Source organism: Hyperoodon ampullatus (genome assembly GCF_949752795.1).
Source record: "Hyperoodon ampullatus genome assembly, chromosome: 8".
Taxonomy (NCBI): domain Eukaryota; kingdom Metazoa; phylum Chordata; class Mammalia; order Artiodactyla; family Ziphiidae; genus Hyperoodon; species Hyperoodon ampullatus.
The window spans coordinates 35,371,562-35,398,512 of record NC_136921.1 but is presented as its reverse complement, the minus strand read 5'-3'; the positions used below and the strand labels follow the sequence as shown (position 1 = coordinate 35,398,512).

Genomic DNA, 26,951 nt, shown 5'->3' with positions numbered 1-26,951 from the left:
CCCTGCATTGGGAGTGTGGAGTCTCAACCATTGGACTGCCAGGGAAGTCTCCCAATTTCCTTTTTAATAACACTTATTTGTCAATTTTTATTTAAATAAAGAAAGGAAACCAGTTAAAAATTAGATAAATAAAAGAACAAGTAAATGGGAAATATGAAAAACATTGTTGAAGTCATTCAGGAATGACTGAAGTGGGCAACTTGGTGCCTGCCATTCATGATGAAGCCAGGTTGCTCTGAGAGGAAGCACCTAAATGGCCCAGCTGATGATTCAGCTGTGGAAGCCCAGAATCTTTAGGGGAAAGTTCTGGAATGAGCCTTGGTTAGAGATCAGTGATTTTAGGATAATATCAAGGAGTTCTTATTTTATTTTTTTTGGCCGCACTGCACAGCACGTGGGAGTCTTAGTTCACCCCACCAGGGGTCAAACCCATGCCCCCTGCAGTGGAAGCACAGAGTCTTAACCACTGGACCACCAGGGAAGTCCCAAGGAGTTCTTTTATATCTGAGTCTCACTGCACATGTTCTTTTTCAGTCTGGGAGACTGTGAAGTGTGGGAACAGAACAGACTACCAACAATTGACAGGAAGTCTGGCTGATCTAGTTGAGTGCAAAGAAGTGGCTGGTAGCCAAGGAGGCATTTGTTTACCAGTGGGAGACCCCAAAGTCCCCACTTTACTGGTCCTTTTCCCTATGGTACCACTTGGGACATTTAAAGCTGTTTCTTCTGGTATAATTCTACATTTACATCTAGCATGCTTATACTTCTATCTCTTAATTAATCAACTTTGTCATATAGGTCAAGATCATTGTGTTATTTGAATCTCCTATAGCTCTACTGCTTTTTCTCTCTGTCTTGTCAGTTACTGAGAGAGGTGCATAAATATCACATACGATGACTGTGGATTGTCTACTTCTCATTTTAGTTCTGATCACTTTTGCTTTGTGTCTACCTGTTTGATGTTAGTATAATACTATCCTGATATTTTCAGTGTTTCAGTGTCTTTACACTTGAACTGTCTGTTGTAAGCAGTGTATTGTCAGTTTTGTTTTGGTTTTTTTGTTTGTTTGTTTTTGTTTTGTTTTGTTTTACAAAATCCAGTCCCATAGTCTTTTCTTAAAATTAGAATTTTAGTCCATCTTTGTTTAATGTAATTATTTATATAATTATTTAAATAATGTATATAATTTTTATAATTTATATGTAGTTTTATAGTTTTACTTGTGTCTAATCCATAAACTTTTTTTGCTTATATCCATGTACAAGAACTATAAGCATAAAGCATTTATATGTAGCTTTATGTTTATATATACTTAAATAACATTATAATAAATGAAATAAAATTTGGAAAAAATACAGAAGCAATACAAAACAAAGAAGAAGAATGGTGTGACATGATTTTTTCAATGAAAGAATAAATTGAGCTGAACAAGTGTCAGTTATTTCTACCCTCCGCTTAAATCTTCATAGCCTTTGACTTTCTTCATCAGATTCCTAACCATTTGGAGTCTTTTCAATGTGTCTCAGTTTCTTTTCTCTGGTAGGATCATTTTCTCTATCTTTATGAAAACATCCAGCAAGGTCTAGGAGGAAAAACAGAAAATCAGGAGACCAGAAATGTCATATTTTTTTAAGTGAAACTTTTAATTGAAATATTATACAAATACTGAGGAATGCACAAGAATTATAAATGTACAGCTTAGATCATTTTCATTTTTAGACAGTTTTTTTTTTTTACTTCCCTTTTTCTTTTCCAAACCAAGGGTTTCACTACTTTAAAAAAAAAAAATAAGTTTCAGGGCTTCCCTGGTGGCGCAGTGGTTGAGAATCTGCCTGCCAATGCAGGGGACACGGGTTCGAGCCCTGGTCTGGGAAGATCCCACATGCCGTGGAACAACTAGGCCCGTGAGCCACAACTACTGAACCTGCGCGTCTGGAGCTTGTGCTCCGCAACAAGAGAGGCCACGACAGTGAGAGGCCCACACACCGCGATGAAGAGTGGCCCCTGCTCGCCGCAACTAGAGAAAGCCCTCGCACAGAAACGCAGACCCAACACAGCCAAAAATAATAAATAAATTAATTAATTAATTTAAAAAATAATAAGTTTCAGGCGTACAGCATTATAATTCGACAACTGTATACACTACAAAGTGACCACCACCACAAGTCTAGTTGCCATCCATCTCCCTACAGTGGACCCCTTTCATCTATTTCACCCACCCCCTGATCGCCCTCCCTTCCAGTAACCACTAATCAGTTCACTGTATCTATGAATTTGTTTTTGTTTCATTTTGTTTGTTCATTTGTTTTGTTTTTGTTTTTTTGCTTGTTTTAGATTCCACCTATGAGTGAAATCACATGGTATTTGTCTTTCTTTGTATGACTTATTTCACTTAGCATAATACCTTCAAGGTCCATGCATTTTGTTGCAAAAGGCAGGATTTCATTTTTTTTATATGGCTGAGTAGTATTCCATTTTCTTTACTTATCCATTGATGATAGGTTGCTTCCATACCTTGGGTATTGTAAATAAAGCCACAATGAACATATGGGTGTACACATCTTTTTAAATTAATGTTTTCTTGTTCTTTGGATAAATACCCAGAAGTGGAATAGCTGGGTCGTATGGTAGTTCTATTCTTAACCTTTTGAGACATCTCCATATTCTTTTCCATAGTGGCTGCACCAAGTTATAGTCCCACTACTGGTGTACAAAGATTCCCTTTCCTCCATATCCTCTTCAACATTTGTTATTTCTTGTCTTTTTTTTTTTTTTTTGTGGTACGCGGGCCTCTCACTGTTGTGGCCTCTCCCGTTGCGGAGCACAGGCTCCGGATGCACAGGCTCAGCAGCCATGGCTCACGGGCCCAGCCGCTCCGCGGTATATGGGATCCTCCCAGACCGGGGCACGAACCCGTATCCCCTGCATCGGCAGGCGGACTCTCAACCACTGCGCCACCAGGGAGGCCCTATTTCTTGTCTTTTTGATCAGAGGCATTCTGACCGTTGTGAAGAGCTATCTCATTGTGGTTTTGATTTGCATTTCTCTAATAATTAGTGATGTTGAATATCTTTTCTTGTGTCTGTTTGTCATCTGTATGTCTTCTTTGGAAAAATGTCTGTCGAGAGCCTCTGCCCATTCTTCAGTAGGGTTGTTTTGCTGTTGTTGTTGAGTTGTATGAGTTCTTTATATAGTATTGATATTACCTCCTTATCAGACAGAAGATTTACAGATATCTTCTCCTATTCAGTAGGTTGCCTTTTCATTTTGATGAGGTTTCCTTTGCTGTGCAGAATTTTTAGTTTGATTCTGGTCTTTTCTTTCTCTCTTCTCCTTCTGGGACCCATACAACATGAGCGTTATTCTGCTTGATGTTGTCCCAACAGTCCTTAAAGGTTTTTTTTTTTCTTTTGGCTGTGCCTCGTGGGATCTCAGTTCCCCAACCAGGGATCGAACCCGAGCCCTTGGCATTGAAGGCACAGAGTCCTAACAACTGGACCGCCAGGGAATTTCCAAAGGTATCCTCACTTTATAAAATTCCTTTTTTGCTTTGCTGATCTGAGTGAGTTCCATTGCTTTGTCTTCCAGCTCACTGATTCATTCTCCTACCTCACCCAGCCTGCTGTTGAACCCCTCAACACTTGTCATTGACGGTCTTTTTGATTATAGTCATCCTAATGGATGTGTATTTTCCAGTTCAGTTATAACTTCCATTTAGTACTTTCTTACACATCCTATCTCTTTGTTGAAGTTCTCACTGTGTTCATCGTTATTCTCCCGAGTTTGGTGAACATTTGGATGGCAGGTGCACCACATGCCAGCCAGGTAGAAGTTAACCAGGAGGAGCCATCATGAACCAAGCCCCTGGGTGGTCCAAGAGGTCTTTATACCCGGGCCCCCATTGGGCTGGTGGAGGTGATGGCTCCTCCAGCAAGATGCCTGGTAGGCAGAGGAGCATTCCTGAGACCTTTTCAAGGAGTTGTGAGAGCCCAGCTGGGCAAGGTTTGTCCATTCCAGTATGTCTCCTGCTTGCCCACTCCTGTATCTGTATTTTACTATGGATGATCTTGAGTCACTCCCACCCAGGAATTTGAGGCCTCTGCTCAGCCCCACAACAAGACTGGGATTTCTGGTCTCAAGATTACTTCACGGCCATGGATCATACACTTAGTATCCACCAATGCCCAATAACAGGCCAACAGTTGTCCCTCAAAAGATGTGTACATTCCTGCTGACTCCAGGAGCTTATGTGTCCAAAAGCCCAACAGGCACCTATGACCTATGGCACTGTCCTTCTGCCGTAGGCTCCAATTTGCAAACAGGGAGATTGCTGAGACTTGTAACTCAAATGGCAGATGTGGTTCTGTGTGGCCCAGGGGAAGGACGGCCTGGGTGGCCCATTGGACGGTTTCCAGGGCATCCTGTTTGTCGGAAGTCTCACTCACACGTAGTGACCTTTCTGTTAAACTAGTAGGTGGGTGCTGTCAAGATCCCACAGGGGGAATGTGAGCAAGTGAGTAGCTGAATAGTCCCACAAGTCACTGGGCCTTCTTTCTATTTGTTGGGGGCAGAGAGGACCAAAAGCTTAGTAATTGTCTCCTCTGAAATGGGAAGCCACGCCCCTTCCCAGATTATGGTCAGGGATTTCAGTTAGGTATTAGGACTCTGTGACGTGTCTGTGTTCATAGCCTAGTTGCGTTGCTGCATGCGGACCAACAGAGGGTCCAGTCCTTGCTGGGTTGTGCCCTGGTCTGAGCCCACCCGGAGGAGGCATTAACAGCCTCCAGGAGCAGAGCTTTTCCCCAGTAAGGATCCACCTGATGGCAGATAGCCCAGGAGCTTAGGTTGCCTTGTGGAAGGATGTTAAAGCTATGTTGTAACCCATTTCACATAGAGAAAAACTGATCCTGATGATCGAGTGAGAGAGATGCTGAAAAAGGCATTTGCAATGTGAACTGTCACATATCAAGTTCCCTCAGCTTGAGCAATAGCGTCTGTGATAGTCACAGTGTCAGGTACCACCAGCACAAGGGCAGCAGCACAGCGTTGAGCCCCCTGTAATCAATGGTAGGTTTCCAGGCACCCGAAGTTTTGTGCACTAGGCAAACAGGACTGCTGAATAGACTCTCACACAGCACTTTGGCTTCCTTGGGCTCAGCAGTGAGGGCAGTTATTTCCTTTTCTTCGCTAGGCAGCTGATACTGTTTTGGGGGTACAATAGCACTAAGCACTTGTAGTCAGGCAGGTTCAAGGTCTTCCACGTGCCCCAGTAAGATGACCCTAACTGCAGCAGTTCCCATCAGAGGTAGAGGGTGAAGGTGATTGGGGGTCCACATAGACAAATCATCAATACCATGAACACATTCAGTGGTGGGGGCCATAATAAGGGAGGTTTACAGGGACTTGAAGGGATCTATCCATAGTCAGGTTTGGGCAAAGGTCCTGGTAAGGGAGGTGGCCTCAGCCCCCAAACCAGAGCACATTGTCTGTTCGGTGCTCATCTTGGTGCCAGGGGTTGGAAGACCACAGTCACTGGTGCATCAATATCTAGAAAGGCCCAAGACGTGCAATACTTCCCCTCCACTGAAATCTAACCTCAGCATCTGGCCTCTCGTCCCCACTGGGGACAGAGAGACCTCAGCCTAACCCCCAGTCTTGTTTACTTTTGAAAGCTGAGAGGTCTGGGTAAAAGTGTCTGGGGCTCTCTGATTTATCTCTAGCTCATCAGGAGGGGGTGAAAAGAATAGCACCTGCAGGGGCTTCCCTGGTGGCGCGGTGGTTTAGAGTCCGCCTGCCGATGCAGGGCACACGGGTTCGTGCCCCGGTCCGGGAAGATCCCACATGCCGCGGAGCGGCTGGGCCCGTGAGCCATGGCCACTGAGCCTGCGCGTCCAGAGCCTGTGCTCCGCAACGGGAGAGGCCACAGCAGTGAGAGGCCCGCGTACCGCAAAAAACAAAAAACAAACAACAACAACAACAAAAGCAGGCTGTCCTCACCATGTGCTGGGCAGGGACCAGCTCCCTCATGCCCCGCTGAACTGCAACGCCTCCAGGTTTTCCAGCTTCCCCAGGACTAAAGACCAGGTACATTATTCATTTCGATGTAAATAATCACACAGACGTATAGCTCAAGATGGAGGCAAGAAACTGGTTAGAGCAAGTAAATTAGTATTGATCCTAGAAGATCACAAAAGGAATTTAACCAACTTCAGGTTCACAATTCACTTGCTGATTATTCATCTTCCTTTTTTAAAAGATCTAAGACTGGGAGAGCCTAGGATCAGTACCTTACAAATGGCACATCAAAGCCCTGAGACTCCCCCATTCCTCCTCAGTATGGCCCCCTGGATGCCTGCGGTGGGTCATCCATTTCTGCCAGGCTGGGGGCTGGGGGATGGAAGTAAACTCTCAAGTGAGACAATCTTGGGATCCTGTGTTGGCCGTGCAGTTTGTCAGCTGATTGACACTGAACTTAGTTTCCTCATCTGTACAATGTGTCTAATAATTCGTAGCCATCTTACAGATATTGTGAGCTTATGTAACACAGTGGTAGTGAATATTTACTGAGAACTGTCAAAGGCCCAGGCGCTCCTTTAAGTGCTCAGTCTGTTTTACCTCCTGTAATTCTGCTCAGGTAGGAATTCCAGAGCTGGGGCCTGAAGACTGGTATTTTTTTTAAACCTGCTCAGTTAACCCTCAGATCAGTCAAGTTGAGAACCATGGGTGTGTATTAATGTTCAGACACTGATTAACCTCCCAGGGTCTTAGAGAGGCACACAAAACTCATTCTGCCACTCACTAGCTGAAGGTACTTGTCCAAGTCTTTCGCCTCTCCAAACCTCAGTTTTGTAACTCAAATGGGAACATCCACTTCTGAGAATTGTTCAGAAGGTGAAATGAGCCAGTTTGGGTGGCTGTGCCTTGCACACACAATGTTTATTAAATATTAGCTGGTGCCATTAGGCGGACTCCTTTTTCATAGGTGACCTTGTGACCTCTGTGCATAGGTCATTATCTTAGTTTAAATTCACTGCTCTTCCATCCACATGGTTCATTTCAAATTCTAAATGCTGGGGAAAGGGAGATAGTGTGTTACGGTGGAAAAATCCTTGTTTTTGGTCCAACAGGACTGAGTTCGAATTTGGGTATTCATTTGAGCCTCTGTTTCCTCATCCATGAAATGGGAGAACAATCCTCTACTTTGCTGGGGGAATTAGAGATAATTGATGTAAAGGTACAACATATAGGTATTGTATTATTTTTGGTGTTTTTGTTATAAAATGTAAAAGGTGTAACAACAAAAAGGCAGAAAACCTTTAAAAAAATTCAAACAGGAAACGGAGGCAGAGGGTGGGAAGGGGATGGAAGATGAAGAAAAGCTGGGGAGGTTTGGGGGCTCAAGGTCCTGGGGGACAGATCTCCGCATTACCACCACTCCAGGCTCGGCACTGGACAGGTACGGGTCACTAACGCACAGCACTGGCCAGGGACTGTTATCCTTGCTTAGGGCTGGGCCAGACCCACATCCCTTTTTGTGCAGGATCTCCCCACATCTCAGCAAGAGATCTGCTTCGACCCAAGAAGAGCTCTTGCCAGATGATATGGGGGGCTGGTCCATGGCTTCAGTGCTGAGATTTGGGCCTCAGAATAGAGGAATAATTCCTCTCCCCAGACCCCTTTCAAGGAAGAATGGCATTTTTACTTGCCACAGAGAGTCTCAAATCTGTCTTTAAAAAGTATAGGCCTTATATACACTAAATGTAGTGAGTATACAGCTTCCTGGTTTTTAGTTTGCATATTGATGAATTGTCTATCATCTCCCACTTTTGAGTGTTTGGAAATTGGGCATTGGTTCCTTTAAATAAGAAACATTTTCTGTTCGAGTGAATCACTTCTGTTTTCCAGTTTTCAAAGTCAATTTTATTCTCTAGTTCTCTCTGTTCAGGAATTTTCTTTCTCTCTTACTGAAGACCAGGTTTTGCCCTTCTACCGGAGGGTAATGGTTTCACAGGTTCTCTTTCTTTTATCTCGCGATGTTTCAAAGCCCTGCTGAATTCGCTAGTAAATTCTGAATGTGGAGAGGAGAGAAACAGGAAGTGAGTCTGCTGGGACAGGCAGAAAAGCCTGGTTGAGTGATCCGAAAGTAAAAGAAAACTTCTTCCGGGAGGCCTTTCCAACCCCACCTCCCTCCTCCCCCTCCCCCTTGCCTCGTTTACAGGGATTTTTCTCCGGTTGTAAGAACCTGCCTCAGTAATTGGAACGTGTGAAGTTAGGCAGTCTAGGGGTCTTGGCATCGGGAGCTTGGTGACTGTGATGTTGCCAGGGTGGACCAGGTGAGTGGCTGGTGCAAAAGTGGCTTCTGGAGACCACGTTGCCCATTCAAGGGGCAGATCAGACCTGCGGAGTGGACTCACCTCTGGGTCCTGCTAGGGGCCCAGATCTTGGACTGGGTTTCTCTCTGAACCACAACCACTGACTTTGCTACTTTTTAACTCTGAGGAATCTCCAGTTACTCTGCTGCCTCAAATATAGACACGCTGTCTCTCTCCTGCTGGATTACTTTGGAAATTCTACAAGACTTTATTTACCTACTTATGTTTAAATTAGTTTCCGTTTGGCCTGGGGCAGAGGGTTAAGTTAATCACCCTGTCAGATCCCTATTCCCTGTAGCCCTTGGTCTCTAAGGCTTACGGGGCCCCTCTACCCTGCCCTGTTCTAGGTACTTTCTTTGATTTCCCCACTCCCACCCTATCTCCTATCCTCCCAAAGACGACCCTCTATATCTTTTGATACATATCCTTGAATTGTTCTGTATCTTTGCAAAATGTGTCCTTGTTTTGTGTGTGTACGCTACTTTTTAAACTGTGCGATCAGGAACAAGAAAGTAATTTCTCTGTACCTCTGTTTCCTCATCATTAAATGGGATTAACACTCCCTCATGAGGTGGCTGTGAAGATTTAAGTTGATAATAACAGCATGAGCCACTTAGAACAGTGACTGGCACTACTAAGTACCCAGTAAGTATTAGCAATTATTATTACGTATTAGTATTATTTGTATTGTATTTTGCTTGTTCTGTTTCTGACTTTTTTTGTTTTTCAAGTAAGCACTGTACTTTAAGTTCGATGTAATTTGCCAGGTCCCACTTTGTAACCACTACTTATTATTCCATGATGGACAGTCTCCCAATCCTATATAAGAACTATAGGAGAACTTGCCCACCAATCTTTAGCCTGATCCAGCTTGCAAACCTTTGCCATTCTGATAGGTCCAAAGTAGGGAGCCCATTGCTTTATTTTGGCACTTTCCAGCTTACTCATGAGTCTGAGCGTCATTCGTACACTTTGGCCATCTGAGTATCCCTGTCAAGGAACCCTGTGTCCATATCCATTGTCATTCTCCAGGGTTTCTTTTCCTCGTTGATTTGCAGGAAACCTTTGTATGTTCTAGATACTGCTACTCCTGTGGCACATCCTGGGAACGGGCATGAAATATTCCGTCTCTGCCTTTGTGAAGCTCACAGCCTCGGACAGGAACCAGCCATAAAACAGCGGGATGAAAGCTGAGTGTATGCTCAGGAAGCCGCAAGAAAGAGTCAGGGAGCGCCTCCTGGGCTAGGATTTAGCCGTTAACAGGATTTCATTCTGTTACTGTGCTCTCACTCAGAGTTCTCGGGGCAGAGGCGCGGTAGCAAAGGGCACGATGGGACCACGGCGCCCTTCCTTAGCCCTCTTCAGGTGGAGGGGCACTTTCAGACATCTCATTAATCCTCTCAGCCGTGAGCTCTGCCCTCTGAAAGCTTATATTCCATTTGCGGAAAGAAAAAAGGCAGTTTCAAAGAAGAGAGGTGTTTGATTTTTTTTTTTTCTCTCTCTAGTTTTATTATCAGAAAACATTTCAACTGACTGAAAGCAAAAAGGCAGGGCTAATGTGTACTTTGTTCTCCAGGGCCCAGTCCACGGTGAGGGCCCCAGGATTTGTCTTTTTGGTGAGCTCCACTGGGCCTTTTGGGAGGAAGGACTATGATTCTAGAGTTTTCTGGGCTGCTGAGGGTGGGGTCTTGTGGCCTCGGGGTCATGGAAGTGATCGTGTATGTGAGTGTAGATGGGGGAACCAAGAGAGTTTCTGTGAGGGTCAGCAGACCCTCTGAGAGCTGTGGTGAGGACCCTGCAGTTTACATATCTCAAGACCACTCAGGAGTGCTCAGTGAATATTATTGAAGGAAACCATTAAAGTCTTCATAATGAGCCCCTAAAAATCTGTAAATTCCAGCAATATGAAAAGAAAGGGTTCTTAGCTATCATCCAGTTCAAACTTTCTCCTGTTGGAATGTGGTAGAGAGGCCCCGAAGAGAAACTGACCCGTCCAAAGTCACACAGCCAGAGCCAAAGCTCAGGTGGCCAGGGTCCCCTCCCGGCACCTGCCTCCTCTTCCACAGGCTCCCTCTTAGAGATCTAGACGGGGGTGCTGCCTGGAGGCCGGCCTACCTCACTAGTGACTCAGGAGTTTCGAAAACAGGAAGTAAGTGAGCTGTGCTGTTGGTTCTTCATTTGACTTCATTCTTTTCTTAGATGTGCCAGGAGAGAGAGGCCTGTGAAGCGGCTGCCGCTGTGAGGGTTCTGGGACTTGGCTGTGGTAAGGTTGGATGGGCTTTTAGAGAGGAAGGTTTTTGATTCTAGACTTTTCTAGGCTACTGAGGGTGGGATCTGGTGGCCTCGGGGCTCATGGGGTGGTCCTTGTATATGACTGTAGATGCGGAAACCAGGAGAGTTAGCAGTGCTTCCCAGGGCCGTAGTGAGGGCCCACGGGTCCCAGATCTCCAGCTTCGGTTGATGCATTCCTGATTTTTTGGGGGGAATACTCCAAGTTCAGTTATTTGTACAGAGGTCTCATCCTTATGGTGAGTTGTCAAGGAATAGAAACCAAAACTCAACTCTCAACTGACTTTGCTGCTATAGCTTACCAATCTGCCGACACTCAGACCACCAATATAAACACACATGTACACATAAACATACACACACGTAAAGAGAAACAGTGCTAAGAACTCAATTATTTATTTATTTATTTATTTTTGAGACATTAAAAGGGCACAGGACAGTACCGGGAATAACATAATGGCAAGCATAGACTGATAATCAGTACTTGTGGGGTTAAGCATTTATAGGTGGAGTTATAAATTTCTTCAGTTTGGTTGGCTCTGAGTTTTGTCGTGATTTGAACACCTTTCCTGGGCTGTGAGATAGCCCTGGCTGGGACCCTGCAGCGGAGAGTGTTTGTGTGCAGGGTGGACATCTGGCAGGTTCTGGGGGAACCCCAATTTGGGGTGGCCATCCTGGACTGGAGGTAGTAGTCACCCTATTGCTTAGGGGTTTGGGCCTGAGAGCGGCTTTCCAGTACTCTCAAGCTTTGAACGAGGTAACGGATTTTTGTCTCAGAAGAGTAATGCAAATTTTGGGTTTATTTTCTCCAGCTTTGAGGTAGTTTTCCATATCACCAAAAGAGCTAAGATGTTGCTAGAATGTCGCTAGAAGGATTGTTTGTGATTAGATGAGATTTATTTGCAATTTAATTGTGGCACAAAAGGCAGTGCTAATTTGGGACTCTGGGATGAGGTGCTGAGGTCTAAATCCAGGCTCCAGCATGTACCGGCTTGGTTTGTAAGGTTCTGACCCTCTCTTTGCTTTTGTAGATTTGTTAAGAATTCTTGTTTCTGTGTTTTGGGGGTTTCTTTAGTCTTTTAAAATTTTAAGTAATTCATAATCTTTAAAAATATTTTGATTATGTGTCTTTCTTCATTAAATTCCTTCACTGGCTTCCAACTGGAATCAGAATAAATTCTAAATCTTTGCAGGGTCTGTCATTGAGACCCTTGAGTGAGATGCTCAAACCTGGGCCTGATGCCTCTCACTAGCTTACTTTTGAACTGATTTTTTTGTGTGTGTGTGTGTGGTACGTGGGCCTCTCACTGTTGTGGCCTCTCCCGTTGCAGAGCACAGGCTCCGACGTGCAGGCTCAGCAGCCATGGCTCACGGGCCCAGCTGCTCCGCAGCATGTGAGATCTTCCCGGACCGGGACACGAACCCATGTCCCCTGCATTGGCAGGCGGACTCTCAACCACTGCGCCACCAGGGAAGCCCCTGAACTGATTTTTCACAATAGTAAAATGAGGATGATAATAGCAATTTCTTCAGAGGATTGCAGTAAGTGAGACAAGAAAAATATTTTTATGTTTATATGGTTATATGTTATAAACACACATCATAATATAAAAATTTATATCAAAATACTTTGGGGCACACATTTATTATAAAAATGTTAGATATACTTATATACCATATAATACAAATATATCTATATGGATTTATTATTGTTATATAATTGGAAATAAAAGAAAAATTCGGGAGGGCTTTCCATTTCTACCCCTCTCTTCCACCTTGTATGCAATATAAACCAATATATTCAAATTTATATTCGAATTTATATATTCAGCATATGTATATGCACACACATTATATATGTATATATATGTGAACATGTGAATAAAATGGGAAAAAAACGCACCAAATTTGACCCCAAAATTACTTCTAAGTTTTTCTAAGTGATTTTTTTCTAAGTGATTTTTATTTTTCTTTTAAAAGTTCTCTAAGGAATAAATGTTACTTTTACTATTTTAGGATGAGAAAAATACAACAATGCATATTCTCCTTAAAATATTACTCTAACAAAGTTTCTAGCATATGAGCACATGCAGTTAAACCCAGGGCCCATAAAAAAAGAAGTTCCGGGGCTTCCCTGGTGGCACAGTGGTTGAGAGTCCGCCTGCCGTTGCAGGGGACACGGGTTCGTGCCCCGGTCCGGGAAGATCCCACATGCCGCGGAGCAGCTGGGCCCGTGAGCCATGGCCGCTGAGCCTGCACGTCCGGAGCCTGTGCTCCGCAACGGGAGAGGCCACAACAGTGAGAGGCCCGCGTACCGCAAAAAAAAAAAAAGAAAAAAAGAAGTACCTCTTGGTCCCTGTTCCTATAGAGCCAGAACCTAGAGGTGGCCCGTTGTTAACGGTATAAAATCTAGAGCAGGTAACAGTGCTTCCCAGGCACTACGATCAAAGAGGTGTGTGACCTAAACAAACAAAGACAATATTATATCACAATGTGTTCTGGAAAAAGCTGGGTCAGAAAAGAAGCCTTGCCAGCACTTTCCCTACTAAGTGTCCATTTTAATATGATGCAAAAATAATTTAGAAAGCATTGTCAGGCTATTGCAAAGATAATGAAACGAGTGAGGTGAACTGGCCATAGAGGACAGGAGCCCATCATGTTATATCCAAATTCACGTCATCCTTACCTTGGATTCGAATTTTTTTTATACTGTCAGAAAATGCTATTGAATATGTAACAAAAGCCTTAAAAATCTTTATTCCTTTTGTCTCAGTAATCCTATTTCTAGGAGATTATTCTAATAAAATAATCAGAGGTATACATGGAGATTTGCATTTTAAGATCATCCTAAATGTAATCAGAGACTGGTTAGATAAATTCTTGCCCATTCATATGATTAGATGCCTTACAGATTTAAAAATCCATGCTATAGAAGAAAAAATAAAGACATCAAGATGTACTTATAATATTATCAGTGGAAAAGTCCACGTATACCTCAGAAATATGGTGTTTAAATATGAGGGAAAATATATATGCGTAAAATATTCGGTAGGAAGGACAGTAAGATTATTAGGCATTTATCTTTGTTTTTTATTTTATTTTAATTTTTTAAAAGTTGATTTACAGTGTTGTGTTAATTTCTGCTGTACAGCAAAGTGATTCAGTAATACATATATATACATTCTTTTTTTAATATTCTCTTCCATTATGGTTTGTCATAGGATACTGAATATAGGTCTCCATGCTATACATAAATGCTTACATCTGTTAACCCAACCTCTGACTACATCCCTGCCCCAACCCCCTCCCCCTTGGCAACCACAGGTCTGTTTCTGTTTCAGATAGGTTCATTTATGTCATATTTTAGATTCCACATATAAGTGATATCATATGGTATTTGTCATTCTCTTTCTGACTTACTTCACTTAGTATGATAATCTCTAGTTGCATCCATGTTGTTGCAAATGGCATTATTTCATTCTTTTTTTTTATAGCTGAGTAATATTTCATTGTATATATGTACCACATCTTCTTTATCCATTTCTCTGTCAATGGATATTTAGGTTGCTTCCATGTCTTGGCTATTGTGAATAGTGCTGCTATGAACATAGGGGTGCATGTATCTCTTTGGATTAGAGTTTTGTCTAGATATATGCCCAGGAGTGGGATTGCTGGATCATATGATAATTCTATTTTTAGTTTTCTGAGGAACCTCCATACTGTTTTCCATAGTGGCTTTACCAACTTACATTTCCACCAACAGTGTAGGAGGGTGCCCTTTTCTTCACACTCTTTCCAGCATTTGTTATTCATAGAGTTTTTAATGATGGCCATTCTGATCAGCGTGAGGTGATACCTCACTGTAGTTTTGATTTGCATCTCTCTAATAATTAGCGATGTTGAGCATCTTTTCATGTGACTATTGGCCATTTGTCTTTCTTCTTTGGAGAAATGTCTCTTTGGGTCTTCTGCCTATTTTTCGATTTGGTTGTTTGTTTTTTGTTGTTGATTTTATGAGCTGTTTATATATTTTGGAAATTAAGCCCTTGTCAGTTGCATCATTTGCAAATACTTTCTCCCATTCTGTAGGTTGTCTTTTCATTTTGTTTTTGGTTTCCTTTGCTGTGCAAAAGCTTGTAAGTTTGATTAGGTCCCATTTGTTAATTTTTGTTTTTATTTCTATTGCCTTGGGAGACTGACCTAAGAAAACATTGGTATGATTTACATCAGAGAATGTTTTGATTAGGCATTTAATCTTTGGATGACAGAATTATAGGTAATTTTTATTCTCCTTTTTATCTTTCCTGTATTTTCTAAAAGGAATACAATAAGCATTGTTATCATTAGAAAGAAAATAATTGCAGAGGGGGAAAAAAGGAGATTCTGCTTTCATTTGATTCTTTGGTTGATTTTATTCTGTAAAATGATATTTTAGCAATGGTTAGAACTTATTGGAAGATTTAAGGACACTGGACCTAATGGTTTTAAACAGGGCTGGACCGAGTTCTGATCCTTTCCAGTTTCATATACTGGAATAAAAATAGTTATTTAAATAGAGATTTTAATTTAAGTACATGTACATTTAGGGTGATAAAATGGTAAAGATTTACACTGTGCAAAGGGTATAGAATGTAAAGCAAGTCTCTTCCTGTCCACCCCCAGACCTCTAGTTCCTCTCCTCTCAGGCAACCACTGAAGCAGCTTCCTGTGTATTTTCTTCAAAGATCTGTGAATACAGTCTAGGCACTGTATGAGTTTGGTATGTCTCTTTCCAGAATCTCCTTATCTTTTATTTTCTGCTTTAATATATATTTCTGTAATCACTGAAAATCTAATTATGTTGTTTGAGTATTTCTAAAAAGTAGATGTATGCTTTTTGGTTATATTGCAACTTGCTATTTTCACTGTCATAATAACTTATCTTGAATATCTATCCATTTTAATTTCAGAAGCTGGAGTGCATTTTCTTAACTGCTGCATAATATTCTGTAGGATGACTATGCTTTAGTTAATTTAGCCATTCCTTTATTGGAGGACATTTGGGATGTTTCTAGTTGTTCAGGGTTATATATTGGGCTGTGGTGAGACTCCATGTACAAACCCTGTTGAGCACATGTGTGTTTCTATGGAGTGTGATTTAAGGAATGAACTTGCTAGTTTGTTCCCTTGAATGTCTAGAGATTTTGTTTGTTGAACTTTGAACGTATGCTTTTAGGTGCAGCCCAAATATTTAAGGTATCTTTCCTATATAAAAGTATTTTCATGATAATTGATTGCTTTTGCAGTGAATAATCTAGGCTCTGCAGCCTTTGTGAATCCAGTGTAAAACAAGATGTATCTTTCTAAGACACTGTCCCTCCAGTTTCCTAATCAAGAAAACTTGTCTAAACAATAATGTCAGCTCTAGATTAAAAGGGAGAAAAAAGTTTTGTCCATAATTCCAATTCTAAGAAGGAAATAATCAGAGGTATGCACAGGATATATGAAAAAGCCTGTCAGTGCAATATTATTTTTAATAGTAAAGAAACAGAAAATTGCTTAAAATAAATTTTGATATCTCCACATGCTGGAAATCAAGAAATATTAAAAATATGCCAAAGAAGAATATTTATGATAAAGGTAAATGTTCATTCTAAATATTAAGTGGGTATAAAAAAATACAGATGTACACGCTTGGATGTGCAATCTGATTCTAACTTTTATATAAATGTGTATTTGTGTGTATGTGATGTATGATAATGACAACCATGACCATGTTATAATTTATTGCATTTTCAATTTTTACCAAAAAAAAAAACCACCCCAGTGTTCTGTAATCAGAATTGGCGGGAAGTACTCAGGATTGTTTTTTTTTTTTAAATACTGTTTTATTTTATTTTAATTAATTAATTAATTATTTTTATTTTTGGCTGCATTGGGTCTTCATTGCTGCGCATGGGCTTTCTCTAGTTGCAGCGAGTGAGGGCTACTCTTTGTTGCGTTGCGAGGGCTTCTCATTGTGGTGGCTTCTCTTGTTGCAGAGCATGGGCTCTAGGTGCACGGGCTTCAGTAGTTGTGGCACGAGGGCTCAGTAGTTGTGGCTCATGGGTTCTAGAGTGCAGGCTCAGTAGTTGTGGCGCATGGGCTTAGTTGCTCTGCGGCATGTGAGATCTTCCCGGACCAGGGCTCGAACCCGTGTCCCCTGTGTTGGCAGGCAGATTCTTAACTTCTGAGTCACCAGGGAAGTCCCAGAAAAGGTTTATTTTAAAAAGAAAAACTAAAAGCTTCAAAGTCTTTTGGGCCACTTTTTAAAAATATTAAAGTTTACCTTAATGTTTCTATTTTAACATCAGAGGTACAAAATACACAGGTCCTGGTTCACTCCATCACCCCTCAAGTGATAGTCAGGATTTGTGGTTTCATCCGAGAATGTCAGTGAATGCAGGGAGCTTAAAAATTTAGGAGCCTTGTTTCAGGGAGGAAAGAGGTCCAAACAGGTTAAGGTTATTTGAGGTTAAAGAAAGTGCCCAGGGGCACAGAGTCTGTGGGAGCAAGCAAATGGTGGAGCTGGTCGAGAAGTTAAAGGTTTTCTAGTTCAGGGTTTGCAGATGGTAGCCCTGAGGTAAGGGAGCATCTGAGTAAGCCTTCAAGGAAGAGTTCTTCAACGTTGAAGAGGTGGAAAATCACTGCTTTCAAATGAATTTTCCAGTGAGGAAGTGGGAAAAGCAGGAGGGTAAGAGAAGTGTTCAGGTCACATGCCCAGTGGTGTCCGGCCCCACAGCCAAGGTCTTTCCTTCTTTCAGGTGAACACGCCTTTGTTCGTTAGTTTTTGGTCGTTACTCTAAAAGCACGATAGGTGTTGTATACTCACAACACTTCAGGAGATATTGCTCTTCTGATCCCACCTTACCGAGCAGGAATCTCCTCAGCTGTAGGCTGTGAGCTGCCCAGGCCTGGGCCAGTGCCCCAGCTGGGTTCTGGTCCAAGTTCTGTCGGACCCCGCAGCCCCAGACTCTGAGCCACTGCACTGCCTGCCTCTCCGACAGTCAGCTGCAGGTGAGATTCCTGGCTTTGACAGTGGCCCTGTAGCCCGCCCCAGGGATCCAGGTCCCAGTCTTGTTCCTATGATGTACCCGATACAAACCCTGCTCCAAGGGCTCCTGTACCATGAACATGGGCCTATCAGAGCAGGGGAGGTGAGGGAGAAATTGGCCAAGGTGACTCAAGGGGCTCGAGAAACCCCAGATCTCGGGCTGCTTGTGTGAAGGTTGTCTGGAGTTTCCTGAAACACTGCCCTCTCTTTTTTTTTTACCTGTTCAAACATGTAAGTATGTGAAAATACCCCATAATCTGATTTAGAGACTGTTTGTGTTGAAAGGCTGACCGAGTTCTCTTGGTTCCATTTCCAGTCTTGGGTTCTTGAGCAGCTGTGGGTGCCTGTCCTGAGGCCCTTGGGGGAGAGTACTGCATCGCGTCCTCCTGCCACCATTGTTTCCATTAGACCACATGACTTCTCCCGCCTCCAACCCTTCCAATCTGTCCTCCACACTTTATTTTATTTTTTTAATTTAATTTTTATTTTATATTGGAGTATAGCTGATTTACAGTGTTATGTTAGTTTCTGGTGTGAAGCAAAGTGATTCAGTTATACATCTACGTATGTCCCCCACACTTTAAATGTTAATCCCTAATTGGATGATGTCACGCTCATGTTTACAATCCTTTCTTGGTTTCCCATTATATCCAGGAGAGAGCCTGACCCCCTTGACCCATCGTATGAGGCCCTTTATAACAGTTCCCGGCCACAGCTCCATCCCTTTGTCTCACCACTCCCTCTCCCAGACCCTTCGTGGTTACTTTATTGAGCTCCCTTTGCCTGCCCGAACTGACTTGAACATTCTTGCCTCCAACTTTTGCATAAATTATTTCCTTCAAAAATTGTCCTTCACCATCTCCTCCCCAAAGGTGGCTTCCCTCCAGAAAGCCCTTCTCCCAGGCTGAGTTAAGGCTCTTTCTTCTATATTTCTACTGTGCCCTGGTCACAACTCTCTGACCACTGGCTACTTTGTAAATCTACCTTCCAAAACAGTAAGCTACTTGAGAGTGGGAACCTGTTTGTTTGTTTTCTTGCCTGTATCCACAGCATAATGTCTGGCATATAGTAGATGTAATAGCATTTGATGAAGGAACAAATCAGTAAGTGGTAGTTTTCTTCCTCATCTGAACATAACATTGTATTTTAACCTAGGTAACAACTACATTCTCCTAACGCTCGATCAGCATGAATTTCAACAGATGTCTGTATAATATTGGGGAACAGCTGGGCAGTGAAGACCTGGCTGCCCTCAAGTTCCTGAGCCTGGACTACATTCCACACAGGAAGCAGGAACCCATCAAGGATGCCTTGATGCTATTCCAGAGGCTCCAAGAAAAGAGAATGTTGGAGGAAAGCAACCTGTCCTTCTTGAAGGAGCTGCTTTTCCGAATGAATAGACTGGATCTGCTGCTCACCTACCTGGACACCAGTGAGAAGGAGATGGAGAGGGAGCTTCAGATGCCGGGCAGGGCCCAGATCTCTGCCTATAGGTGGGAAAAACCTCCATGGTGTGGAACTGGGACGTGTGGGTTGAATGGGCACATCTTTATGGGAAGGGCTGATGCTGTTTGTAGGTTGTCTGTATGGTGTGACTTTGGAGACTTGGGAAGATGTCCCACCATGGTCAGGTTAAGAAATTTAGAGACTTTATGTAGAATTCAGAGAAAAATATGCTAAAACCATAAAATAAAATTTTCTTTCCAAGGTGAAACATTACCTATAGGTATGCCGAAATCCAAATAGACATTTTTTAAACGTTCTAACTCTCTCTGTCTGTTACATATCCGTTATCTTGATGCCTCTGCTTTGCTGATGCCCATACCATGCACTTCTTTGCCTATTATCGAATAAAGCACCACTACTTCCCACCTGAGACCCCCTCCCACCTACTTCTGGATGACTACGAAATTCTCAGTAAGGTTTTAGGCTTTTATTCCATACCTTAAGGCTTGTGTTACCAAGTTCTTAAGTGAGCTGTGTGTTGTCAGTCATTCTGGATTGGCCAGGCCGGACCCCCGTAATGAGTGCTTTTTTTTATTATGGTATAAGATAACCATTTTTAATCTATGCCTGGCCATCTGGAAACCCCCATGGTAATAACCGATCATTGTAAGGTTAAACAGCTTCCACAATTTTACTTCGTAAGCCATCCTGTAATGCCCAATGACTGCTTAATCCCTGTGACCCCAGATGCTGTCAGAACAGCAGTGGCTTGGGCTGTCTGTCCTGCCAAAGGCTTAACACAGTAGAGAAGTTAATTCCTTATAGTTCTGGAGGCTAGAGGCTGAAGTTGAGATGTCAACAGGATTGATTCCTTTTTAGAGGCTCTGAGGGATAATCTGTTTCATGATCCTCTCCTAGCTTCAGGTAGTTGCAGGCAATCCTTGGTGTTCCTTGTCTTACGGATGCATCAGTTCAATCTCTGCCTCTTTCTTCACCTTGCCTTCTCTGCTGTGTATCTGTGTCTTAATTTCCCTCTTCTTTTAAAGACACCAGCCATTGGATTAGGGCCACCCTAATCTAGTATGACCTTATCTTGGCAAGATTACATCCACAAAGACCCTTTTCCCAAGTAAAGTCACTTTTACACGTTCCAAGTGGACATGAATTTGGAAGGAGAGTGGGGAAGGATACTATTCAATACTGGGTAACTTTGGTTCAATAGAATTGTGAAGTCCTTGTGATGAATTTTTTTTTCATTAAGGCATCAATTAATCATAAAAACAACAGCTCCATAATTAGGAAAGCTAGAGGGTCTCATCTTGTGTCCCCTGTCTTGGTCTTTTGAAGGTTGCACTCCTGCCATGTGAGCAAGGCCAAGGCAACTTCCAGTGCAGACAATGACATGGGCCTCTCTGTTGGAGGGTTACGAGTGTCTACCAAGGGTGGGATCTGTCTGTTAAAATCTTGAACATGTTAGCTTGGGAACAAAAGGGTCAGCACAAGTAAAATCTCCTGCTTGTTCATCATTGTTGAATATCAAGTAAGAAAAAAAAATGCTAGTGTGGCCACTTTCCATTTATAGGATATTTAAAATTTCAAATTATCATTGCTACCTATAAAATTAGTACCTTATAAACTATCCAGATTTATTTCTAGACAACGATGGTACAAGAAAGCCAGTAGGTTTCAATAATGAGGAACGTAGAAGGGCAAAATACCTTGTGATAAAGTTAAAAGGGGAGGTAGCTTTTGATTGGACCCAATCTTGGTCAAACTGAGAAAGTTTTAGAGAAATACTTCTAGGGTAGAGATTCCATGAGAAGAAGGATGAAGCAGGTGATAATACTGAGTAACTTCTGTTTCTACACTACAGTTGATCATTGAACAACATGGGGGTTAGGGGTGTGGACCCTCTGCACAAAAACCCGCTTATGACTTACAGTCTATCCTCTGTATCTTAGGTTCCACATTTGTGGGTTTGACCAACCGCAGACTGTGTAGTACTGTATTACGTATTTATTTATTTATTTATTAAAAAATTTTTTTTTGCGGTACGCGGGCCTCTCGCTGTTGTGGCCTCTCCCGTTGCGGAGCACAGGTTCCGGACGCGCAGGCTCAGCGGCCATGGCTCACGGGCCCAGCCGCTCCACGGCATGTGGGATCTTCCCGGACCGGGGCACGAACCCGTGTCCCCTGCATCGGCAGGTGGACTCTCAACCACTGCACCACTACGGAAACCCTGTATTACGTATTTATTGAAAAAAATCTGTACATAAGTGGACCCGTGCACTTCAAACCTGTGTTGCTCAAGGGTCAACCATGTTTTTATTTTTAGAATTTTACTTTTCTAATTTACTTTTGAAGTTAACATGTTTTTGTATTAAAGTTATTTTCCTTTGCACCATAATAGCAAAAGGTTTGCTGACTTGTAAAACTTTCCTTTGTTCATTCAACAAGCATATCCCAAGAGCCTATCATAATTTAGGAAATAATAATGCCTGTCATGTTTGAACACTTAGTGTGTTGCCAAAGGTTGGTTTAAGTGCTTCAGGTAAACTTATTCATGTAATCCTCAACACCTCCCAGAGGGGTAAATAGAGTATTATCTACAATCTACAGATGAGGGGGAAAAATGTGTAACATGTCTAAAGCCACACAGTTCATGCATGGTGGATCCAAGGTTCCAACACCAGGAGTCTGGGTCCCCTGCACTTAAACACTGTATCTCATGACCTTCTAGGCTTATGGAAACCAAAAGGGCACTGATCCCATTCTCAGGGAACTTGGACAGCTTCATAAACAGACAGTTATGTGTGTTACTCTTCTGGCGATGCACAGGCAGGTACAGCGGGGTGAATACAGCCTTGAGGACAGTCAGGCAGTGCTTGAGCTGTTAGTGGATGAGTGGTTGTCTGCAGACGGACAAGGGGATAGGGGTGGGAGGAGGCCCAGCATAACAAGGTGAGGGGCAGGGCAGCTGCGTGTGTTCAGAGAGGAGATGGGGGGACAGCAGTAAGGAGCATCCAGAGATGAGCAGGCAGGCTGGGCTCAGTTCACAAAAGCCCCTACTCCAGAAGGAGGTGTTTGGCCTTCCTACTGAAGGTAGCGGCTGGGAGAACACTGACTAGTTTTAATTGAGGAATTCCATCTGATTTGCATTTTGAAAAGCATGATATCCAAAATCAAAGCTTTTTCTCTATTGCAACAAGATCTTGATTTTATAGCGAAGGACAAAGGAAAAACACAATTCATTTAACTGAAATTAACTGAAAGTCAAGGTTGGAGAACTTTAAATTCTAAGAGTGGGATAGTTGGGCATGAGCCATTTGTCTTCAGTGTCACCACACCAGCCTCTTTCCAAGGACTCAACTCATAAATCACGTCATTATCTGGCTTTATTTTAAAGGGAGGCCATAGGAATCAAGTCCACTGTGACTCGGATGGGAAATCGGATGGGAAATCATTTAAGAAAATATTTCTAAAGTGTTTCTGTTTCCCACTTCAGGGTCATGCTTTTTCAGATTTCAGAAGATGTGAACAAACTGGAATTGAAGGACTTCAAGTTTTTTTTGAGCCAGGAGATTGCCAAATGTAAGCTGGATGATGACATGGTAAGACCTGGTGTCTGCCCGAGGTTTAGTCTTGAGGGTGAGTCAGCCAGTGGGGATTTCTGAGACTAAAGAGAGCACTTGTCAGTAAAGCAACATGAATTCTCACTTTTTAACTGGGGAGAAGAAGAACGCTGTCAGGCATGAGTGCTGTAGATATGATGCCCCTGTATACTGTGAAGTGCTGCTCACGTTAATTACCAGGAACAAGGCAGGGTGAGGAGCGAGGGGAGAAGGCTGGTGTGGAGGCCCAGGCAATGTGGAGACCTTGCAGAGCCAGGAGAGACGGTGGTGGGCCTGAGATCGCTTTCCCACTTCTGCAGTCTCTGAAACAACCTGGGACCTGGAAGTGTGTGTGTGTGTGTGTGTGTGTGTGTGTGTGTGTGTGTGTGTGTGTGTGTGTGTGTGTGTGTGTGTTATGGGAACACTCAGCCTGGAGATGATCAGGTGGCAGAGGCAATGGAGGGTGTGAGGCAGTCCCCAGGGCTGTTGCCATAGGGACCAGGCTGTTGCATCTCAGCCATGCACTCGGGCTGCTTCACTGTCTTCACATAAAGGTGTCCACAGGCAGTTTCAGCACAGGGCCTGGGCCTGGGGACTAGGTGACATCTGATGTGACTTCTCCTGTGTCTTCTTATTTCTGTCTTTCTGGGCCAGAAATCATGAATTGCCTCCCTAATAATCTACTGATTGGCTTTATAAGACCAGGATGTCCTCCCAGGAGGGTTGGCTTGGGAAGCTAGGGTGGGTGCTTAGTTTGGAGAGAGTGGAAGCAAAAAAAAAAAGTTAATCTAAAAGCCAATATGGCTCCATCTAGTCTTCCAACTTGATTTCTCCTCCCTCTAGACCTTGCTTGATATTTTCATAGAGATGGAGAAGAGGGTCATCCTAGGGGAAAGAAACTTGGACACCCTGAAAAGAATCTGTGAGCAAATCAACAAGAGCCTATTGAAGAAAATCAACGATTATGAAGAACTAAGCAGAGGTATAAATAACCTGAGAGCTGTGGATCAGCAAAATGTAGTCTTAAATGGACAGACTCCTCTATGTCACAGCAGTTTCTAATCAAATATGTGTGTGTTTCTTTTTAAATTCAGAGCAAAGAATGAGCCTTGAAAGAGGTCCAGATGAATTTTCAAATGGTAATACTTGCAGATATGTTTTCGAGGTTTATTTAGTTAATTTACTTCCTGATAGCCTCATTGTCTCCTCTCCACAACCTTCTACCACATCTGCATTTTTTTTTAAATTGGGGTAGAGTTGTTTTACAATGTTGTGTTAGTTTCAGTGAATTGAAGTAGAGTTCCCCGTGCTATATAGCAGGTTCTCATTAGTTATCTATTTCCTACCTATTAATGTATATATGTCAATCCCAATCTCCCAATTCATTCCACCCCCCGTTTCCCCCCTTGGTGTCCATACATTTGTTCTCTACATCTGTGTCTCTCCTTCTGCCTTGCAAACCAGTTCATCTGTGCCATTTTTTCTAGATTCCACATATGTGTGTTAAATATATGATATTTGTTTTTCTCTTTCTGACTTACTTCACTCTGTATGACAATCTCTAGGTCCATCCACGTCTCTGCAAATGACCCAATTTCATTCCTTTTTTTAGGCTGAGTAATATTCCATTGTATATATGTACCACTTCCTCTTTATCCATTTGTCTGTCAATGGGCATTGACGTTGCTTCCATGACCTGGCTATCGTAAATAGTGCTGCAATGAATATCGGGGTGCATGTGTCTTTTTTTAAAATAAATTTTATTTATTTATTTATTTATTTATTTATTTATTTATGGCTGTATTGGGTCTTTGTTGCTGCACATGGGCTTTCTCTAGCTGTGGCGAGTAGGGGCTACTCTTCGTTGCTGCATGTGGGCTTCTTATTGCGGTGGCTTCTCTTGTTGCAGAGCACAGGCTCTAGGTGCGCGGGCTTCAGTAGTTGAGGCTCACGGGTTCTAGAGCGCAGGCTCAGTAGTTGTGGCACACAGGTTTAGTTGCTCCACAGCATGTGGAATCATCCTGGACCAGGGCTGGAACCTGTGTCCCCTGCATTGTCAGGTGGATTCTAAACCACTGTGCCACCAGGGAAGTCCACATGTGTCTTTTTGAATTAAGGTTTTCTCTGGGTATATGCGCAGTAGTGGGATTGCTGGGTCATATGCTAATTCTATTTTTAGTTTTTTAAGGAACCTCCATACTGTTCTCCATAGTGACTGTATCAATTTACATTCCCACCAACAGTGCAAGAGGGTTCTCTTTTCTCCACACCCTCTCCAGCATTTATTGCTTGTAGATTTTTTGATGATGGCCACTCTGACAGGTGGGAGGTGATACCTCATTGTAGTTTTGATTTGCGTTTCTCTAATGATTAGTGATGTTGAGCATCCTTTCGTTTGTTGGCAGTCTGTATATCTTCTTTGGAGAAATGTTTATTTAGGTCTTCTGCTCATTTTCGGATTGGGTTGTTTGTTTTTTTGATATTGAGCTGCAGGAACTGCTTGCTTGTATATTTTGGAGATTAATCCTTTGTCAGTTGCTTCGTTTGCAAATATTTTCTCCCATTCTGAGGGTTGTCTTTTGGTCTTGTTTATGTTTTCCTTTGTTGTGCAAGAGCTTTTCAATTTCATTAGGTCCCATTTGTTTATTTTTGTTTTTATTTCCATTTCTCTAGGAGGTGGGTCAAAAAGGATCTTGCTGTAATTTATGTCATAGAGTGTTCTGCCTATGTTTTCCTCTAAGAGTTTGATAGTGTCTGGCCTTACATTTAGGTCTTTAATCCATTTTGAGTTCATTTTTGTATATGGTGTTAGGGAGTGTTCTAATTTCATTCTTTTACAAGTAGCTGTCCAGTTTTGCCAGCATCACTTATTGAAGAGACTGTCTTTTCTCCATTGTATATCCTTGCCTCCTTTGTCATAGATTAGCTGACCATAGGTGCGTGGGTTTATCTCTGGGCTTTTTATCTTGTTCCATTGATCTATATTTCTGTTTTTGTGCCACTACCATGCTGTCTTGATTACTGTAGCTTTGTACTATAGTCTGAAGTCAGGGAGTCTGATTCCTCCAGCTCCATTTTTTTTTTTAAGAAGATGTTGTGGGTAGGAGTTTATTAATTAATTAATTATTTTTTGCTGCATTGGGTCTTTGTTTCTGTGCGAGCGCTTTCTCTAGTTGTGGCAAGCGGGGGCCACTCTTCATCGTGGTGCGCGGGGCTCTCACTATTGTGGCCTCTCTTGTTGTGGAGCACAGGCTCCAGACGCGCAGGCTCAGTAGTTGTGGCTCACGGGCCCAGTTGCTCCGCGGCATGTGGGATCCTCCCAGACCAGGGCTCGAACCCGTGTCCCCCGCATTAGCAGGCAGATTCTCAACCACTGAGCCACCAGGGAAGCCCCATTTTTTTTTTTCTCTCACGATTGCTTTGGCTATTCGGTGTCTTTTGTGTCTCCATACAAATTTTAAGATTTTTTGTTCTAGTTCTGTGAAAAATGCCATTGGCAATTTGATGGGGATTGTGTTGAATCTGTAGATTGCTTTGGGTAGTATAGTCATTTTCGCAATATTGATTTTCCAATCCAAAAACATGGTACATCTCTCCATCTGTTTGTGTCATCTTTGATTTCTTTCATCAGTATCCTGTAGTTTTCGGAGTACAGGTCTTTTACCTCCTTAGGTAGGTTTATTCCTAGATATTTTATTCTTTTTCTTGCAATGGTGAATGGGATTGTTTCCTTAATTTCTCTTTCTGGTCTTTCATTGTTAGTGTATAGAATGCAAGAGATTTCTGTGCATTAATTTTGTATCCTGCAACTTTACCAGATTCACTGATTAGCTCTAGTAGTTTTCTGGTGGCATCTTTAGGATTCTCTATGTATGGTATCATGTCATCTGCAAACAGTGACAGTTTTACTTCTTCTTTTCCAATTTGTATTCCTTTTATTTCCTTTTCTTCTCTGATTGCCGTGGCTAGGACTTCCAAAACTATGTTGAATAATAGTGGTGAGAGTGGACATCCTTGTCTTGTTCCTGATCTTAGAGGAAATGCTTTCAGTTTTTCACCATTGAGAATGATGTTTGCTGTGGGTTTGTCATATATGGCCTTTATTATGCTGAGTTAGGTTCCCTCTGTGCCCACTTTCTGGAGAGTTCTTTTAATCATAA

General features: G+C 42.5%; 1 protein-coding gene across 1 annotated transcript in view; it reads left to right on the top strand.

The window, feature by feature from the left end:
• Positions 1–10,576: 10,576 nt before the first annotated feature.
• CASP8 (caspase 8) overlaps positions 10,577–26,951 on the top strand; it is a gene marked incomplete at its 3' end in the record, with an annotated part of 28,168 nt that continues 11,793 nt past the window's right edge. Inside the window, exons 1-5 of the mRNA XM_079710041.1 lie at positions 10,577–10,636; positions 18,890–19,227; positions 22,686–22,791; positions 23,635–23,773; positions 23,886–23,930. Of these exons, the coding sequence (XP_079566167.1) occupies positions 18,923–19,227; positions 22,686–22,791; positions 23,635–23,773; positions 23,886–23,930 (595 nt within the window). The 5' untranslated portion in view covers positions 10,577–10,636; positions 18,890–18,922. The remainder of the gene's footprint in view (positions 10,637–18,889; positions 19,228–22,685; positions 22,792–23,634; positions 23,774–23,885; positions 23,931–26,951) is intronic.